The sequence below is a fragment of the Xenopus laevis genome, chromosome 4L (assembly GCF_017654675.1).
Source record: "Xenopus laevis strain J_2021 chromosome 4L, Xenopus_laevis_v10.1, whole genome shotgun sequence".
NCBI lineage: Eukaryota > Metazoa > Chordata > Amphibia > Anura > Pipidae > Xenopus > Xenopus laevis.
In genome coordinates this window covers 125,138,389-125,158,516 of record NC_054377.1, presented here as the reverse complement: position 1 = coordinate 125,158,516, position 20,128 = coordinate 125,138,389, and the positions used below count along the sequence as shown (strand labels likewise).

Sequence of the window (20,128 nt, the reverse complement as noted above, 5' to 3'; positions counted from 1 at the left end):
AGAAAAGTCTGGTGCAGCCATTCATATCAAATTGTTATTGTGTCTTGGGCAGTTACTACATCACCCGTTTCGATAAGATTCATTATTGGTTGTAAAGTGTTTCAGACATTCTTGCTCCATGTATTTGCCAAGCTATGGTGCAAGCTAAATTTACCTGCCAGTCTGTTGAAGTTTGTTTTCCTTCCTTAGGATAAAGATTACAGAAGATCTTCACTTCCTGAAGGATCCACCAGGATTATATGGCTGGAGGGTTTGCCAACAGGCGCATCTAGAGAAGAGGTAAGTGGCTCAGTCAAATAAACTTTTTTTTTTTTTGTGAACTGTTGGTAAAAGATTCAATTTTTCAAAATAAAAAGGTGGTTGGTAAACATTCTTTGATTGGGATGACGGTAGAAATTCAGCTAGAAGAAGAAAATAATATATGCCTGTAGAACCTCATAATAATTACATCCATCTAGGTAAAAATTCCCTTCATAAACTGTACTGTAAAGCCTATTATCTGCCTGCTAAAACTGTGATTGTGGTCTGTTATCCATGTTTACTCTAAATAGATCTGTAAATAACAAATAAGAGGAGAAAGACGAGCACATGGGGTGTCAAAGCATTGCTTGGACGGGAAAATCTGTGTTCAAAATAATTGCATTTAAAATAAGATTTGCAAGTTCCATCATTATTATATGGCAGTTTGTGGCACACGTTACTACTTGGGGAGATTAGTCACCCATCGACAAACCGCCTCTTCTTCGGGTAACTAATCTCCCCAAAAAACTTCCCGCCGGCTAGAATGTAAATCGTCTGGCGGGATGGCACTCGGATCGCTTTGGCTCTCTGAAGTTGCTCGAAGTTTCCACGTGAGGCGACTTTGGAAAACAAAGCATTCCGAGTGCAAGTATGATCGTTTCCCTGCCGAGCAGCTAGGGATGGTCTGATGTTTCCTATCCACAGCTGTCGGAGCAAGTAAAACGAAAGGGGAATTTCACTGCATACAGTCAGGTTTCTTATAAAAATGCTAGACATGTTTTAATTAAAGTATATTGTAGATAGATTTACTGTATTTTTCATTAAAGAAAGTAAAAATGGGATTTTATTCTTTTGCTTTTACATCCCCTTTAAAGCTTAAACTCCGAATTACAAAAAGGCCATCTTCCATAGACTCCATTTTATCCAAATAATTCAAATTGTTAAAAATGATTTCCTTCTTCTATGTAATAATAAAACCGTGTTATTTGATCTGTACTAAGATAGAATTAATCCTTATTGGGTTTATTTAATTTTTAAATGATTTTAGACTTAAGGTATGAAGATCCAAATCACGGAAAGATCTTTTATCCTGTTATTCCAAGAATTCTGAATAACAGGTCCTGTACCTGTATATATATGTCACATTACAAGGAAGAAGGCTGATTAGTAAATAATTCAGATACACATTACATAGCAGCTCAGAAACAAGTGCATCAGAATGTAATCATCCATGCTGTATCAATTTCTATAATATGAACATAATTTTCTGCTTGATGCTTTGCAATAACCCCTAAGCTTTGCTTCTTAAAGGCTGTCCAGACCAAACTGAGCATGTGTCGATGACACGTGCATAACTTTGAAGGCATGAATTGTTGCTAGAAATTCTGAAACTTAAGGCTGGTGCAGTAAGTTCAGGTTATAAAATACAGCATTTTTACTTGTATTCATTATTAGGGTTTAGTTCTCTTCCAATATTTACACAACACAGATATGAGTTCTTCACCACGTGCGCCCTGTCTGCCCGTACGTTTGCCCCCCCCCCCCTTATTATGTACTTAACTTTGTTTTTCATCATACTGCTTGGTATCAAAGTCTACAGGGAAACACTCCTTTATTATTAGCCATGAAGGATGATATTTGGGGCAGATTGAGTATTCCCCCTGGAATCATCACACCAATTGTGAACTGTCGAAAAACTTGTCAGGTAATTCTTAATAGGGCTGATGAAACTACTGAAACCAGTTAGATAGTTTCTTGGATTGTGATTGCACTTTCAAAGCTTTTATTTTTTATTTGGCATATTGTTATAAATTGACAGCCCTTGGTGACTGTTTATTCTTGTTTATGTTTGAATGAATAACTGAAGCTTGTAAGAGATGCATTTCAAATTTTCATGATCTGTTATTTTTTTTATCTGATATGAATGTGTGAATATGTAGGTACATAGATGTGTAGGTAGATATGACTTATGACCAGCAAAGTAGAAGATCATTGTTTCTTCAGTAATAATTTTATGTTGCTGTGGAAGATGTCACTGTTAATACTTTATCTGCAGGACAATGCAGAGTGGACAAAAAATATATTTTTTTCTCACAGTTACATTTCTTTTCAGATCCTGACTACTCTAAACACTGTGAATAAGCTGCCATCACATGGGGTGAATCTCATAGGCTATATTCCAGGTGGGTTCTATGAGCTTTCAGTCACTGCTTTTGTCTTTACTGTCTAGGTGTATATATAGATGTGTTTACCGTTTACTTTTTGGAAGCTGATCGCATTGGTTTCAAAGGAACTGGATTTCTCTTTAATTCCTTTGAGACAATCTGAACAAATGATGTGGCCTGCTTTGCCATGGTTTTGTAACGAAAGTAAACTGACCATTTTACTGCTGAAACCACCTTACGTGGAATGAGTTTTGCTGAGACCACTGTGATTATGCTATTCTTTATATATTGGGAGGTGTGTGTGCTTAAACTATGAAAAGCAACCAGTAGCATATATTTAAAAACTTTTCAGAACAAAAGGAGTGGAAGGTACTGTGAATAGCAGATTACTTTGGCATTAATCCTAGAAATACTAGGGATCATACTAGGGATCAGCTTCCTCATGCCCAGCCTATTCATTATACTTCTCAATGCTACATATTGGGGGATCACTTGTTGCACCCACTTGCACATAGGGCATTTTTGGATCTACGCCTGAGCATTTTGGGCTAATATCCCCTTATGGACATATTTATTAACATTGAAGGCTATCATCATTGGTGATGTTGCCCCTAGCAACCAATCAGACCGTTGTTTTTGTCTTCTAGCTTGTAGGTGACTGTTCAAATCTAATTGCTGATTGGTTGCTATGGACAACATCACCTGTGATGTTTGTCCCCAATCTTAATAAATACGCACCTTAGTGTTTACAGTGACAGGAGATTGCAATTAAAGGCAAGTGTCATATCGGGTGGTCACAGAGGATTTCTTTGCCACCAGATCTGCCCCATCTGCGATTAGTCTTAAAATAAGATCCCCACCACTGGTGGTTAGCTGCTTGCACAGGCTTATGTAATAATAAAGACAATAATAAAGTTTACTGTGGTCTAGTAACCTATGTTTATTTAAATTGTGCTAGACTGATCAAAGCTAAATTAATGGATCACACTACCAACACTTTTTAGAGTAGGGTTTCTTGGCTACATATATCATACTCTTTAGCAACCAAAAGTGTGCATCTGGGTGTGTTTTTGTGTAATGTCATCTGTTTGTAGCGTTATCTAAATTGTGTCAGACGTATACATAATTTACAACTTGCGATCAAAACCTTTTATGAAAATGGTAAGTGCACTGACTAAAACACCTTAACCATACATGGGTTCACTTACTTACGTGAACCAGTATACAATAGTTTATTTTATTTAATGTCAAAGTCCTGTTTTCCTCTCCTAGTGATGAGTTTTTGCAGGTTTTGACTTTAAAAGTGAAGAGCATTTGCGGGAAACCGTAGGCCTTCAATTTCTGTATCATTGCCAAGTGTAGGCTGGTGTAAACTACAGCGACTCTTGCTGATCTATGACATTCCTCTATATCCCTTACATAAAGATGTAATCTTACTTCCTCTTTGTACTGTATAACATCAGCAAATATTTGTGCCACCAGACTGATTTTTTTTTTTTTTTGAGAGGGCTCCCAATGAACGAGCTTCATGCTGTTCCAAGTAAAAGGATGAATGTGTCGTACATTTTCCTAGCATCTGTGTATTTGCTAACTTGGCAGATAATGCTTCCAAAAACCTAATGTATTGACTGTATCAAATATTCCATGCTTTTAAATTATTGAATTAACCTTATGGTTAATGTAAACACACATATCCATTTCTTTTATATTTTTTTGCTGTATATTTTACACAATTTTAAATATGGGCACAATTACTTGTTTATAGCTGTTGAAATTTAAGTAAATGTTTATACATAAAATAATGTGTAATATGTATAAAATAAGTCATTGCTGCTATATAAAATAGAAGCAATGATTCTAGATAATATAGTATGCGCATTTTCTTTAATACTGACCTATGGTCCTTTTTTTTTTTTTTTTTTCAATTTTGCGGTCTCATAACATGTCTTTGTGCAGCATGCATACATATCCCTGGATTTCTAATGAATCACCATGCTACTTTGCAGCCTTTTCTAGTGGTTATGGAAGCAAATTTGTAGAATGTACCCAGCTTGGACAATAATCTATAAGAATCTATGTTCTATTAAGCTGAGATTTTGAGTTGTTTCAAGGAAGATGGGCTATCCTATTTGAATCTGATTTGAACATAGCCATTGCTCAGATCCTTCTACCGTGCCGTCATTTAGTTATAAGTCCTCTTTCAACTTACTGTCTGGGTCAGTGAAATCATTCATGCCTGAATAACATGTTAGATATTTAGTTGGTTATACTTCTATTTGGAGGGAGGGAATGGTAGAATTGAAACAATTTTGCACTTTTAGACTCGGTACTAACTTGCATCCCATCTGTATCACATGCTGTCCCTAGGTTACAGCCTCGGCTCTGTCTGCGTGGAGTTTTCCCTCGTGGAAGAGGCCGTCGGATGCATGGAAGCCTGCAAGGTTGCTTTATTCACCGTTCCAGTTCTGCAGTGGAAGGATATAGAGACGGAGTGGGGGATGTGGGTGGGCTGAAGGCCTGGGTTTAATATGATGAAAGATCAGTGTGTCACCACATGGCACTTAGAGGGGGTCCTCTTGGAACACTAAAGCAGTATTTTGTTCCTGCATTTTCTCTTGGTTCATCCAACCTAGAAATCTTGAGTACCCTCTATTCCACAGAGTGCAGTGTGGTTATACTACTGAGCTATCAAAATGTTTTAACAAAGAGCAACAATGTTTATTAAAGGTTCCAACAATGCATCATTGCAATACAGCCTTGCCTTTATGGACCTGTCTTTAAAGGAGTTATGTTGCTAGGAAGGCGGCTCTTGGTCTGTGCTGTATTGCACAGCGACAGAGCAGTTTTATTCAAGGATAATCTGTCTAGTTCAAAACAACGCCTTTTGGGTAATCCATGCTATGCCAGGCTCTAGAAAAAAAAAAAAAAAAAAATACTATATATAGATAGATATATATATATATATATATATATATAGATATAGATATATCTCTCAAAAGAGAAGGAAGGAATGAATGTGTGCTGCATAAATCTAAAAATAAGCAGAGAAACCAATTTTAATGAATCTTGAAAGATTTTTCTTTCAAGAATGGCAGAAATTGTTTGGATGATGTAGTTTAGGACCAGCAAGAAGATGAAAAGATGGAAACTCCTTTTTGGCATATGTGCAAAGCCTTTTTTTCTGGGCTTTTACCCACTCTGCCAAGTACAGCAGACAAACCAGTTCTTCATCGTGCCCATATTTCTGGGTGTTGAGAAAATGAGGGTGACAGGGCACAGATAAGATTTGCTCCCATGCCTCGTTTCAGTACTGTTGCATAGATTACAAACTATCTGAAACATCTGACTGTATGAGACTTTTGGTATTTGACAACCACTGCAACATACAGCTCGGTAAAGGCAGCACACACAAGCTGGTTGATATTTGAGTTAGGCGTCAAATTAGCCTGTGGGACAGTCGTATGATTTTGCTACAAACGAATCTACTTGTTCAGCTGATGGCTTAGATAAGACAAACTTTAGAAAAGCAGAAATGAGGTACAGCCCTTTCTCTTTCTGGTTTCCGACTGATTGCTTCCTACGTATATTAAAATGGGAGGCGCTGACAGAGAGTAGCTTCTTTTCAGTCAAACTATGATACATGGGTTGCAGTTTCATGTATAGGAACAACTGTGGGGACCATCCCCGCCAAACTGCCCACCATCTCTGCTTCATGTGATCTGTCTTGTACTGGGGCGTGTGACAGACCTCACAAGTAGGTATGGGTGAATTTTTTCGCCTTGTTTTGCAGTGGAAATGACGCCGATAGACTTGTATGGTGTTGTGCGTCAAAAAAAAAAAAAAAACCGCTCATCAAAAAAATGTTGACGCCCATGGACTTTAATGGGCATCAGCGACATTTTGCCGGCAGCGAATTTTTGGCGAAGCGGGTCAAATTCACCCAAGCCTATTGACAAGTCATAAGAGATGCAGTTCAATAATGCATATCAGTTCAGCTACTACTGCGCCTTGAATTGGCTTTGTGTAACAATATATCATGGAGGGTCCTGTGTGGATCCTGACTCTCAATTTCAATGTATGTGTGAAAAACTGATAACCTTCCCACAAGTTTGGGGTTGTAGAATTTCACTCTTGGGTCTTTAAACTTCTAGTTACTTAAAGGAACAGTAACACCAGAAAATGAAAGTGCTGATGAATGTAATGAAAACTTCATGTGCTGTTGCCATTCACTAGTAAAACTGATGTTTGCTTCAGAAACACTACTATAGTTCATATAAACAAGCTGCTGTAGCAATGGCAGAAAATTAAAAAAGGCTATATGGCACTGGTTAAATAGTGGATAACAGATAAAACCATTATGTTCTTCAGAGCTTATCTGCTGTGTAAACTGAGCCTTTTCTCCTTTGAATGGCTGCCCCCATGGCTACACAGCAGCATATTTATATAAACTATAGTAGTGTTTCTGAAGCAAACACAGCAGTTTTACTAGTGCATTATATTTTTGTTACTTTAAAACACTTAAATTTTTTTATGTTACTGTTTCTTTAACTCTTTTAAACTATTCAGCTCCTGGTATGTGGCAAGCTTATACACAACACCCAGTAATATATTTTTGTTCTTGTATTTTTTACTGGTTTGTTGATATTGCCTTTTACTTTTTAGTTGTAAATTGTTGTTTTTAATATTTAGCCTATTCATACACAGCTTTATCTATATTTTTTCATTCTGAAAGCCATGTGTACTTATGCTTCAGAAACAAAGCAAGCTACAGTATAACATGGATTGGACTGCTGAAAATGGACAATGATCTGCAGTAAGCATAAGAAGCACCTATAAATTCTTGTTGTCTTCCAAATTATTCTCAATTTGCTAGATTAAAACTGTGGTGCAGGCTCTGCAGTCTTCCATTGGTTTAACTTCTCTTGAGGCCTGGAATATATTTAACCATGAATCATTTTGATTATAATTACAGGCAGGTTTCAGCCCCTACCACGAGTAGTATCCTCCTTTTTCTTTCAAGTGAGGAACCCTTGTGTTAGAGTCCTGCAGTGGGTCGGGTACCCGTGCGTTACCTGCAAAAAAAAGCGTAACCTACAGGTTGCGGGTAGAACTTTTGGGTGCGGGTATAGACGTAGGTCGGGTCTTCTCAGTAGAGAGTTTTACTCCTTTATGTATGTTTTAAAAACTTTCTTTCTGATCATGCGTACTTCTGATGATGTCACTTCCGTTTTACAATGACAGCACTTGCTGTTTCTTGATGTTCACCGGGTCGTGGATTGAGTTACAGATAAGGCACTTGCAGGTTGTGGATTGAGTTGCGGATAAGGCACTTGACGGTCGGGTAGCGGGTCCAAACTGATAAGAATACGGGTGGTGGGTCAGGTTTAAAAAAAAAATCATTTTTATCATATTGAAACACCCAGTTTCTTGATGTGCCATTGGCTTTAAATGCTGGGGAAATAAGAAACAGGCCAGTTGTCTCTGTGGAAGAGAAGAAAAAAAAACATCAGTAGCACGATGCAGGATTTTAAAACCTGCTGTATAGATTGGTTGGGCAGGCCATCGTTCTGGTTCCATATACAGACTTCGAGTTTGCCATCTGTTGCCAGTTGTATTCACAAATGTCTAAACAACAGGAGATATTTTTGATTTTTTTTTTTGTTAGATACATCTGGATTGTGCCTTTAATGACTCATAGGAACTTGATTTGATTCCTTAGGCAGTTCATTGGCCCTGGTGATCAAATATTTTGTGCTTAGGAGTTATATTGGTTTATTAAATGTGTGTCAAAATCATGCCAAATAGTCTAGCGCCTGCCTCTTTCTTCAAGCCATCCACATTTTATCTATATTAAATAATATTTTTAACAGTTCTCTTTTGACTGCATATAATGAGACAGGCCTGTAATATTCCCCTACAGCCACCATTAAGGCCAGCTGCCCTGCTGGGTCAACCCTTGTCTACATTTTCATTCGGGAACACTTATTCATTGCGGAGGGAATGCTGATGGCCAGACAACACTAATACTTGCTATTGTAGCAAGCGATCGGTGAGCTTTTGCAGCCATGGTATCACTGGTGCTCACTTACCAGCATGCTGTCTCTCTCTCAACATCGTCATTTATAGCTGCATCATATAGGGCCACAGCATTCAACGGCGACTCCATCGGTCAGACATATATGTACATATGTGTTTGTACCGTTATGGTGTTAGTGATTGTCTTAACTACTGAACACCAAGTCGGTATTGCTATTCCGTCGTTGATTAACTTCCAAATCTTACGCAGTTTTTTTAATGTGCCAAATCAGATAAAGTGTGCTATATTCACTTCTAAAATGTTTTAAAATCTATTTTTTTTTATCAATGTAAACTGCCCTGGATCTGTTATTAGCAAATACAGTATGTGGGATAGCAAGGAATTAGGATGTTAACACATTTCTGCTGTGTTTTTGGGTATCCAGGACTTAGGAGGACTTTCATGTTTTAAAAAGACTATCCAAAGCAACAACTGTGCTCCTTCCTCCCCCCCCCCGCCCCAAAAATTTAATGTGACATTTTCTATAATGGAAAATAAGTGTGACCATTTCTGTGCTTAGAGTGATGATATTCAGTTTACTATGACGTAGGCACAAGCTAAAGTTTTTTTTGGGGGGGTTTTTTTTTTGGGGGGGGGTAATATGTCACCATTTGGGCAGTAGACTTTGTATACAGAACATAAATCAGAACGTCACTAAACCCAGCTGCCAGAGCTTTTAATATTTTCAGTGTACTGTTGTCTTCTGTGTAAACAAACTAGGTGTTTGCACAGTGAAATTAAAAATGTTATGTATATTAAACAAGAATTTACAATACTTCTATCTATAGTAATGAAAATGGATAACATGTATGCCTTCATCCTATAGCATATGTAAACAAATTATATAAAAATTATATAGTGAATAGTTGAAGCACCTATACCTGCCCAATTTAAACCAATTCCTTTTTGTGAAAAATAAAGAATGGTCTGCAACAAGGGCCTTGTTATAACAGCAGAATAAATGAAAGAGAGAAACACAAGTGTGGCGCAATCCATTTTTGTTTTTTATGGATGGATGGCCATTCAGGAAGATCTCTGCTGGCCAAATTCAAGGCCTATGGAAATCAATTTGTCTGCTCGTGATATTCTAGCCACCCCATCACACCCTGTAATATATTGCATTTCCTCTACAGGGTTCTCTTATCTTTAGGGGCAAGAAAGTCACACTAAAGTACATTCCAAACTCTGAAAAGTGGAGCTGCATGCAGGTGTGTACCATTCAACTAATCAGGTTTTAAGTTATGTTTGATACTTCCCCTCTACATGTATCTTTGCAATCCTACTCCACTGTTGCATATATCAGTTTGTTAACACACATTTACATTTTTTACAGTGCAAAGTGGTTAATGTTTTATCAAAAGAGAGGTGCTGGCAATGCAGTGCTCTTAGGTCTGGTAAGCGCTCATGTCTTTTTTTTGTTTATACTGTTTATTTTTCTGGATTGTAGACCCACCAACAGTCATTTTCTTTACTTTTTCTTCATGAAGTCTTCTCTCAGTCCATCTACTGTTTACTATAGGAATCTATAATTGCTTATAAAAGGCTCCCAAGGCTGGGTTACAGTTGACTTGATTTCCTTTGCAAATGTGTTTGTTTAAATGCCTGCATTTGAGTGTTAAGTCACCTTGTCAGTTAGCCAATGATGTATTTGGCCAGAGTATGAAATATCAAAAGAATAAAGAGCAAAAACATATGCAAATAAAATAGGGACAGTATAAACAGGTATGATTCAGTTTCCAAAATTCTTCACTAGTTATAGCTGTAGGATTCAGAAGGTGTCTGTGTTACACCTCAATGCGTAATCCAAAGAGTAGTGGTTGAATCAAAACAGCTTCAGGCAATAATTTTAAACTGCAAAGTGTTTATTATAGCAGTTTAGGCACACTACATGTTTCGGGCATAACCCTTTGTCAAGTGTAATACAGGCAAGGCATTGTGGGAATTAAATACCTTGGAAACGACACCCCCCCCCCACTTAAAGTGACAGTGTGGAATTCTATATACATAATAATTACACAAACCTAATCCAAAATACAGAAAATTCAAAAGATTCTGTTAATCTTGAATGTTTCATAGTTCATAGTGTCCAAGTCCAAATATCCAAAAAAACCATCAAGAATACTGCCTATTTCAGCCTGTTCTTGATTAGTAAGACCAAAGCAATAGTCCAAACCATGACGATTGGTACTGCTATATCATAGCCTACCCAGGGATGTGCAAAGCATGTAGTTATTTGTTAATTTATAAACCTTTACTTGCCAGCGTCATTAATCATCGCTCCTGTAACTTAATTAGTTTATTCGTAAATATTTTTACCTTCTCACGGCAGGAGTTCCGTGTTGATTCAAATCTAGCTGGCCATTATGGCCAGCTAGATTTGAATCAACACGGAACTCCTGCCGTGAGAAGGTAAAAATATTTACGAATAAACTATTTAAGTGGGGTTTGGAGGATGCAGTCTAAGGACAGCTGGCTGTTGATACAAAGTAACAGTAGTCAGCCAGCTCAGCAAAGTAGTCAGAAAGATCAGCAGAAGAGCATGATTAAAAATCATGAGAAGTCTGCATATTTTTTTAATTGATGTATATTGCAAAGTTGCTTGAAACTGTTTACTTTTCAAAAAGCTTAAGTTATTTTTTTTTGGAGTTCCCCTTTAATGTTCCTGTCTCTGCTGTTTGAGTCTGGCAGCTGTTCCAGGAGCAGATTCTGAACTGTTACAATATGCTACATTAGTTGATACATTTCTCAGCAGTATCTGTGGGAGTATTAGCAACTAATGTATCAATTCCAACAGCTGCCTTTAATGAAACTGAAATTCTGCTCAGCAATGCCAAAGATAACAAATCAATAGTTTACAGAGTCTGTGACCCCATTCCAGAGCAGCTTCAGAAAGACATAAGGAGGTGGAAAATCAAACTTCAATATTAGAAAAAAAACGGTCACAAATAGAAAATGCAAAGTCATTGGGGAAAAAGTCTTTATTTGTGGTGAATGGAAAAAAAGTGTTGGAAGGTGAACAGTCCTTAAACATCCTTTGATTTGCTTCAAACTATAGAAGTGATAAAGGATTGACTATCTTGCACTATCACTGTCTTTTGTCTTAACATTAATTTTATTTATTGCATTGTTGGAGACCTTAGAATGCATTAGACTTGGATCAGTGATTTTTGCAAAGGTTTGTCGTCAACATGTGTTGACCTTCAAGGGCATAATGTGATTCATTATTAATCAGTGGATTATATCAACTCCCTTTAGATGTGCAAACACTAGGTAGGTACCATTTCCATGCCATGTAACAACCTTTTAACCTTCTTTAGGCTCAGACCATCTCTCTGATAGAGACTTGATTAAGGAATCAAAAACTGCATCTTCTGGTAAGTTACAGAGGGGCAGGAAACGCAAGTCCAAGCAGGGTGCTACATCAAACAGTCCAGACAAGTGGAAGGAAAAGACCCCTCCAAGCGATAAAAGTCCCATGGCCATTAGAAGACAAACCAAGGAAGGAAAACTAAAAGCAGAATCCGAGAGCACAAGTGAGCACAAATTTTATTTCAGTAACACAGAGCAAAAGTTCTAGCCTTTTACATTAAACTTGAAATAAACATATTTGGTGAATTTTTCTATTTTCTAATCCTTAATATTTTGCAAACATTTCTGCAAATGCCACATTTATTCCTTAATCCATATTTTGTCCATGTTCAGCTATCATTATGAAGGGGATATCCCTAAGCAGCCGTCCTGATAGTGTGGTGAAGGCACTTCAGCCTTACCTGCAACTGTCGCCTAGTAATGTGCGAATAATCAAAAACCGGAAGCATGATCACGGAGGTGGAACATTTGGCTTCATAGATCTCAAAAGCCACAAGGTACAGCTACAATTTTCTCTAGCATAATTGTGCAACGGATACATATCTATATATGTTTTTGTTAATAACAGTCTGCTTTGTAAACATTTCCCTCTAAATGTGCTTAGTTATTCTATACAGGTGCCGTTTATAGTGCTCACCTTTTTCCTAGAATTATTACAGCTAAAGTGAAATCTTATGCCAGATGTTGAGACTTTCTAGGGTCACTGTCCAACATTCATGGGGACAACATGGTTGAATGCCTAATTGTTAGATTTACTATGGAGCTACAACCAGGAAACTCTGCCTTCCGCAATGTTGGCTCAAATATCCCAATCCTGCATTGGTAGTCTGTATGTCTGGCCATTATATGTTGTAAGTCCAGCTCAAAGCAGTTAACGCCACTTGCATAATCATCAATATGTATCCACAACCAAGAACCTTTTTCACCACTTCTGTAATCCCTGTTAGAGCTTTTGAGTCAGATTTGGAGAGAATTTAGAAGAACTTGCATTTTAAGGAGCTTCTCAAGTATACTTGAAGCTTATGTTAGAAGAACAAGGGGTGGGAACTTGTTTGTTTATAGCTGAGGTAGGATACGAAGAATTGTACTTGTAGGCACTTTACCTGCTTATTCCTTGGTGACAGTCCCCACTTATTCCAGAAAGTATCTGGGACCTGATCTGTAGCTACTATAGTAAACATTTCTTCCCATATCCATTCTTTCTGCAGGGGCATTATGGATTTGTGTTTGTTGGCAAGCAGCCTTGTGCTTGTTCTAGGTGTATGGTATTCTATAGCTGGCTGCACAATTTTTCCTGGTACGATCCTAATAGAAGCATTTCAAGACCTGTCAAATTTTTTCCAATTGTACAGTCATCAATAAAAATATATATATATACATACACACACAAACACACTACTGGATTGGTGCACTCAGAAAACAATGGAAATGCCTAGGTGCTAGAACATATATCAATATCAATAGAGCAAAGAAATCCACACTCATAGGTCTTTTGTGATGAAAAAGTGGGTTTATTCAACGTTTCGGCTCTTAGACTCGAGGTTAGACTTGAGACGTCATCAGGATCTTCTACATTGTTTGAGGGGTATAGTTTTCCTTTGATATTCAGTCCTCTGTGACTGTGCTTGTCTAACCAGTTTCTCTTCTCCCTTCTAAAAATTAGGAAGCAGTGCGCCTGATTGTTCTAATCCGTGAGCTGAAACCTCCTCTCACAGTGGATGGCAAGCCAGTCACTGTTAGTCTAGCAGTTGGACAGAGGAGGTAATAGAAACCAGCCAGTGGTCTGAATCACTAGAATTTGTCAAGATAAGGTCCTTAAATATTAGGGATGCAGCAGGATTTGGAATAGGCCGAATCCTTCTGCCTGGCCAAACCGAATCCTAATTTGCATATACAAATTAGGGACAGGAAATTGCGTTACTTTTTGTCACAAAACAAGGAAGTAAAAAATGGTTTCCCCTTCCCACCCCTAAAATGCATATGCAAATTCAGATTCCGTTCGGTATTCGGAATGGATTCGGTGCATCCCTATTAAATATACATGATATCAATTAATAACAAAAAAGTAATTAAAAAATAAATTAATCATTGTTCTGGTTGTCAGGTCACACCCATGGCCTATTATAAAATATCAGATTTAAGGCTATGAGGAATAGAAAAATAAATTACAAATTGCCTCATATTAGGAATCCAAATAATACTATAAATTCATTCTGACTTAAACATATTGGTTAAATGTCTCTATATCAAATTGCATGTACAAGGCAGTTTGAGTTATTAAAAGTTTAAAAAATCAGCCAGTTTCCCAAAATCTCTTTATTCAATTGTTCTTTATCTATAGGACAGATCCTTTAAAGAATGAGCAGGGAAAATTCCATAAAGCCAATAAAAAGAACCTTTCTGCACAGGTAAGAAATTCTTTTCACTGCTGTAGTTCTGCCGGTTTGTGTATCTTGACATACACTTTTCCTATCAGATTTACTGTATGTATTTTTTGCTGAAACTATTAAATAGGAAGGTGTTTTGGTCACATTAATTTAAATGTTGTGGTTACACATTTCTTTTGCTGGGTCTCGTATGTTATTTTATTTTATTATTCCAAATAGATACCCCATCTGCATATATTACTGAATAATAGTAAGGAGCCATTCAGTCACATTAGAATGCTGGCACATGGGGCAATTGTACACTATTCATGGTGGGCAGTTCCGAGTATATTTTTGTCTGACTGACAAAATATATATTTTTTGTCACATGACTTGGGGCAGCTGGGAAATTGACAATATGTCTAGCCCCGTGTCAGATTTCAAAATTGAATATAAAAAAATCTGTTTGCTCTTTTGAGAAATGGCTTTCAGTGCAGAATTCCGCTGGAGCAGCACTATTAACTGATTCATTTTGAAAAAAAAATTTTTTTCCCATGACCGTATCCCTTTAAGGTGGCCATATATGTAGAGATCCACTCGCCTCGCGATCTCTCCCTGATATTCCCACCTTGAGGTCTGCGATATCGGGCTGATCCGATCATTGAGCCCTAGGGATTACCTAGGGCGGTTGGATCAAGGACTGCATCAACAAACTAATGCGGTCCTTGATCTGACGGGATTTTTAACCCTGCCCGATCATCATCTGACCGACTTTTGGCTAGATAGTGATTGGGGAAGCTAGTCGGAGGGTCCCATACACTGGGCAATAAGCTGCCAACTTAATCTGTCGGCAGTTTATATCTGCCAGTGTATGGGGGCCTTTAGATAAGATCCTTGGAATTTTCCTTTGAGCCATTGCCTATAATTAAGACATTATAAAGACTTTAGCTAAATAAATGTAATTAGTACATCAAACCAGTTGACTCCCTAAGAAACAGCAAATGGATTGATTCCAATGTTTGCTTTGTATTCTTTTACTGGTGAAGCTCTGTTTATGATTCCAGGCTAAGAGACGCCAGCGCAGAGCCATGTCTCATTCTGTAGCTGATTACGGAGGTAAGATAGTTGTCAAACCATATATCTACTAACACTGAGCCATCTCTGCAATGGGTTGTAAAAGTATTAACTGCAGTGCAGATTATAACAAGGTAGAAACATGTTAACCATTATGTATATTATATATTTTTAGAAGGATGCACACAAGAAGGGAAGAATGTGTATGTAAAAGTGGAAAATACCATTTACCAAAGTACTAAAAACGAATGCATCTCAAAAAGACAAAATATTAATTACTGTATAAATGAATGGCGATAGCCAATGAAGTTCAGTTAAGAGATATAAAAACACTTATTTGATTGCTAAGCCAAAAGTATATCTAACACTCTTGTGCTTCAATGAGAGTAAAAAATCTGTTTTAGTTTTCTTAACACCACGGTTGATAAGCCAACCTTGTCACTTGCAACCCAGAAAAAAATGTCTCTACAATGGCTTATTTATTGCTGTACAATAATTAAAGGACAACTAAACCCTAAAAATGAATATAGCTAAAAATGACATTTTGTATATGCTAAACTCATTGCCCCAGCCTCAAGTTTCAGCTTGTCAATAGCAGCAATGATCCAGGACTTCAAACTTGTCACAGGGAGTCACCATCTTGGAAAGTGTCTCACATGCTCAGTGGGCTCTGAGCAGCTGTTGAGAAACTAAGTTTAGGGGTCTTCGCTAATTATGCAGCAGAAAATGAGGTTGGTCTGTAATATAAGCTGATGCTACAGGGCTGATTATTAAATGATCGTGTTAATTGCACTGGTTTCTGTGCTGCCATGTAGCAAGTATCTGTATTAATTATTAATCAGCCTTATATTGTGACATTTATATTCTATGTGAGCTGTATATTATGAATGGGTCCCTAAGCTCAGTAGTGACAGCAGCAGCACAGAGCATATGCAGTGAATCGGCAGAAAAGAAGATGGGAAGCTACTGGGGCATCTTTGGAGGCACAGATCTTTACTGCAAAACGGCTGTGGTTGCCTTGGGCTGGTACAGAAGCCCAAAACATAACATTTCTAGCTAATTCTTTAGTTAAGCTTTAGTTCTCCTTTAAAGTGCTAGTGTGCAGTTTATGAAGCATTAATTTGTTCACAAATTCATGAGTTCTAAAAATATGGATTGAGAAAATAAAATGTATTATACAGTTCTTTTTTTGAACATATCAAAGCACACATGCTTAACTGTATGGCTGGCTCCATTAACTGGGGTCCAAAGCAGTGAAATGTTGGTAGCCCAGCCTGAAGGGCAGTTAGGGTAAAATGAATTGTGAATGCTTATTGTGTGCTTTGGATGTTCTAGTACCTATAGTAGGATGACTGACAACAGTCAGTAGGGTTCATTTACAAAACACCAAACTGTGTGCAAAAAAAAAGCTGCTATTTTATTGCACATTGCACAGGGTGTGGTGCCTTGTCTGTGTTGTAGCAGGCCTCTGCTCTCCTTTTCAGAGCATACTGACCTGTCATTCCCCTCCCTTGGATCAAGCACCGGCTGCATTAGGCAGCACTCAATCCAAAAGGGAGCAGGTGGGGAAGAAAGCTAGACATCCCTCAAATTATTCTAATGCATCAAATAGGGAGCGGCACGAGGTAAAGCCAACATCAGGGCCCTGCCCATTTCACCTGCCTTCTGAAGTACACACTAAGGGAGCACCACATAGCACTCTACACTACTTGCACCCTGAAGTCTAGTGTCTTCATATACAAGAATCTTGTAATTCAATTACAAAACAGTGTAAGTTATGATTGAGTGTATTGTATTTATGCTTAGTTTAAATCTTTTTTTTCTAGCTGATAGTGATGGACCAAGCTATATATATGATGCAGAATCAGGCCTCTACATTGACCCATTGACAAATGCACATTATGACCCCACATCACAGGTGAGTTTATTTTCCAGCCTTGTCACAGTTTGAGGTGAATATCTCATCTACAATAACAGATTTTACCTTCCTGTCCAAACAATACTCGTTCGCTTTAGAGTCTGGTCTCAAGAAGTCTAACAGCGGGTGCAACAAAGGATGACCTTTATTTATTCACACCACCACCAGATTTGGCCATACACAAGCCAGGCACTGATACCAAAAAAAGCTGGTCTTCTCCTTCTCCCTCCTCTATATCCATCCTGCTTAACTCCCATACATCAGTTTTTTCAGTGTCCTGCTTCCAAGGAGGTAGGAAACTTGGCCTCTAGGAGGCCCCACAAAAGGAGTCTTCAGTCAATGACTAGTGTTGACAACCGGGGTAAGACCAGAGTCGGGGCCACTCATCACTGGATGCCTCTACTGGGGTCCGTAAGCCTTAGATAAAGGCTTACTACTCGGCACAATGACGTCCCACAGACACTGCAGGCACCAGTGCTTGGCTAGACAGAGCGGCTCATGAGGGAGGCTCTAGTGTCCCTTAATGATGACTAACTCATTACTGGGACCCCTCTGGGAAAATAGGCTGTGAGCCAAAAGCTCCAACTACCCAAGTCTTCACCATCTGGAACTTTTTTCAGATGTGTTTGACAGGGTGGGGACAGCCGGTAGTTGATCTGATGGCGTCTCTATACAACAAGAAGCATCAAAATTATTTTACAGAAGCAGGGACCTGCAGGCAGTGGGAGTCAACACCATGGTAGTTCAGGCTTGAGTACATCTTTCGCCAGTAGAATCTGCACCTGATCGTCTTGGCCCCAGTGAGGCTGGTTCACAGACCTCATATCACTGTCCTCTGAAAACTGGTTCCATCTGCCTCAATGTCCAGACTTACTTCATCAGGGCCCCATATTACATCACAATCCAGGACTACTATCTTTGATGGTGTGGATTTCGAGAAGGTTTTGCCAATATTGTGATTGATACAATGATCAAAGCATGAAAACCAACCTCTGCCAGGGCATACTACCGTGTGTGGAAGGCCTATGCATCTTGGTGTGAATCCCAGGGGGTAACCTTCGACCAACTAGCTCTGTCTTGTGTTCCTCTGTTCTTGCAGAGAGGTCTTGAAGGGGGTTTAAACGTCATCACTGAAGATACAAATTTCATTCCTGTCGGTTCTCTTCCAGGAATGGCTGGCCCAAAAGGACGACATACTAGTTTTTAGCCAAGGCGTCGTCCGTGTCGACCCCACCCTTCAGACAATCGGTTCCTTCATGGGACCTCAACTTAGTGCTGAAATCCCTTCTGGACTCACCATTTGAGCCACTTGGGTCAGCTGACATTGCCTTTTTAACATGGAAAAATTGTAATTCTGGTCGCCATTTCGTCGGCCTGGGGAGTTTGCTGCGCTTTCCACTGCCCTTCCATTCATGGTGTTTCACCCGGACAAAGTGGTTTTGCAGACAGTGCCTTCCATCCTTCCTAAGATGGTGTCTACCTTTCACGTTAACCAGCCGATTGTGGTCCCATCATTTTGTCTGAACCCAAAGAATGATGAGGAGATTTGTCTCCATTCCCTGGATGGCATCAAGGCATTGTAAACATTTATCAACATATGTGAAGAGAACTTCTTCTGTTTGGTGGTCCGAAACCTTGTATGTGATTTCCTCAGTCTCTCAGGTGGGGACAGCAGCATCCAAGCCTATCATCTCATGGTGGATCAGAGGGACAATCCATCCTGCATACTTGGCTTCCCATAAAATTTTTAGTATAGCTTACTTTTAAGTATCTTTCACTCTAGGGGGCAAATTCACTAAGATGCGAAGTTGCGCCAGGCGCAACTTCGCCGCACTTCGCCAGGCGTAGTTTCGCCAGGGCTCCGCAAATTCACTAAAATCCGAAGTTGCGCACAGGGGTAGCGTAAGGTTGCGAAGTTGCGCTAGCGTTGATTCGCTATATAAAGCGAAGTTACACTAGCGAAGGCTAATTTGCATATGGCGCGAAATTCAAATTTCAATGGAGGAACACGTATCTGCACTACAAATGCCTAGAAAACCTTCAAATCGGCAAATAAAAATTTTATTTTGCCCTACACATGTGCCCACTGTCTAGGTAAGTTGCCATGAGTCAGGAAATGTAGGGAGGAGGAAGGGGAGCCCCAAAAAATTTTCGATCTTTTTCAGCCTATCAGCCATCATGTAGAAAACACGCCAGCGTTTTTTTGGGACTTAGAAAAAAAATTGACTTTTTTTTAAACAATCCCTATCTACTCTATTGCGCTTCGCCAGGTCTGAGGTAGCGAAGGAAGTCTAGCGTAAAAGGTAGCGTTCAGTACACTGCGCAAGTTAGTGAATTTGCGTAGTTTCGTCGCTAGCGAAGATTTGCCTGGCGTAAGGTTGCGAAGTAACACTAGCGAAACTACGCCAGCGTTCGTTAGTGAATTTGCGCAGTAGCGAAAATGCCAAACGCTAGCGAATTAACGCTAGCGTTCGGCGCTTCGCGGCTTAGTGAATTTGCCCCTAGGAACTTGGGGGACACAAGAATGCCCTCCCTGAAACGGGCCTCCATAATAGGGCTTGAATGGAAAAATGTTCCCTTTTGATTTTTTTGTACTCAATATTTTTTATTGAAGACTTTTGTACTACATTGCATTTGTTTTCCCCCTAATTGTTGTTACTTGTTTCATTAGAACATCTTATTTTCAAATTCGACATTAGTTGTTGAACACACAATGTATTATTTTGTATCATTTTTCAAATCAACAATGCTTATATGATATCACTATAATTGGGGTGGTTATATGGAGTACATATTAAAAGAATTTCAAATACATCTGGGGTATGGAAAATAAAAAGTGGAGGTAAATAACAAAGAAATAACCACTGATGCTTGCACTGGGGCAAGTTCAATCTGCTAAACATCATCTTAGCTGCTTTTT

General features: G+C 38.7%; 1 protein-coding gene across 10 annotated transcripts in view; it reads left to right on the top strand.

Annotated features, from left to right (window-relative positions):
* rbm6.L (RNA binding motif protein 6 L homeolog) overlaps positions 1 to 20,128 on the top strand; it is a 38,445-nt gene that overhangs the window by 8,386 nt on the left and 9,931 nt on the right. For all 10 annotated transcript variants that reach the window (XM_041590771.1, XM_041590770.1, XM_041590769.1 and 7 more), the window contains 11 exons: positions 190 to 279; positions 2,354 to 2,423; positions 4,773 to 4,846; positions 9,615 to 9,689; positions 9,815 to 9,875; positions 11,799 to 12,014; positions 12,184 to 12,347; positions 13,514 to 13,611; positions 14,192 to 14,258; positions 15,281 to 15,332; positions 17,117 to 17,208. In XM_041590771.1, coding sequence (XP_041446705.1) covers positions 190 to 279; positions 2,354 to 2,423; positions 4,773 to 4,846; positions 9,615 to 9,689; positions 9,815 to 9,875; positions 11,799 to 12,014; positions 12,184 to 12,347; positions 13,514 to 13,611; positions 14,192 to 14,258; positions 15,281 to 15,332; positions 17,117 to 17,208 — 1,059 coding nt within the window. The remainder of the gene's footprint in view (positions 1 to 189; positions 280 to 2,353; positions 2,424 to 4,772; positions 4,847 to 9,614; positions 9,690 to 9,814; positions 9,876 to 11,798; positions 12,015 to 12,183; positions 12,348 to 13,513; positions 13,612 to 14,191; positions 14,259 to 15,280; positions 15,333 to 17,116; positions 17,209 to 20,128) is intronic.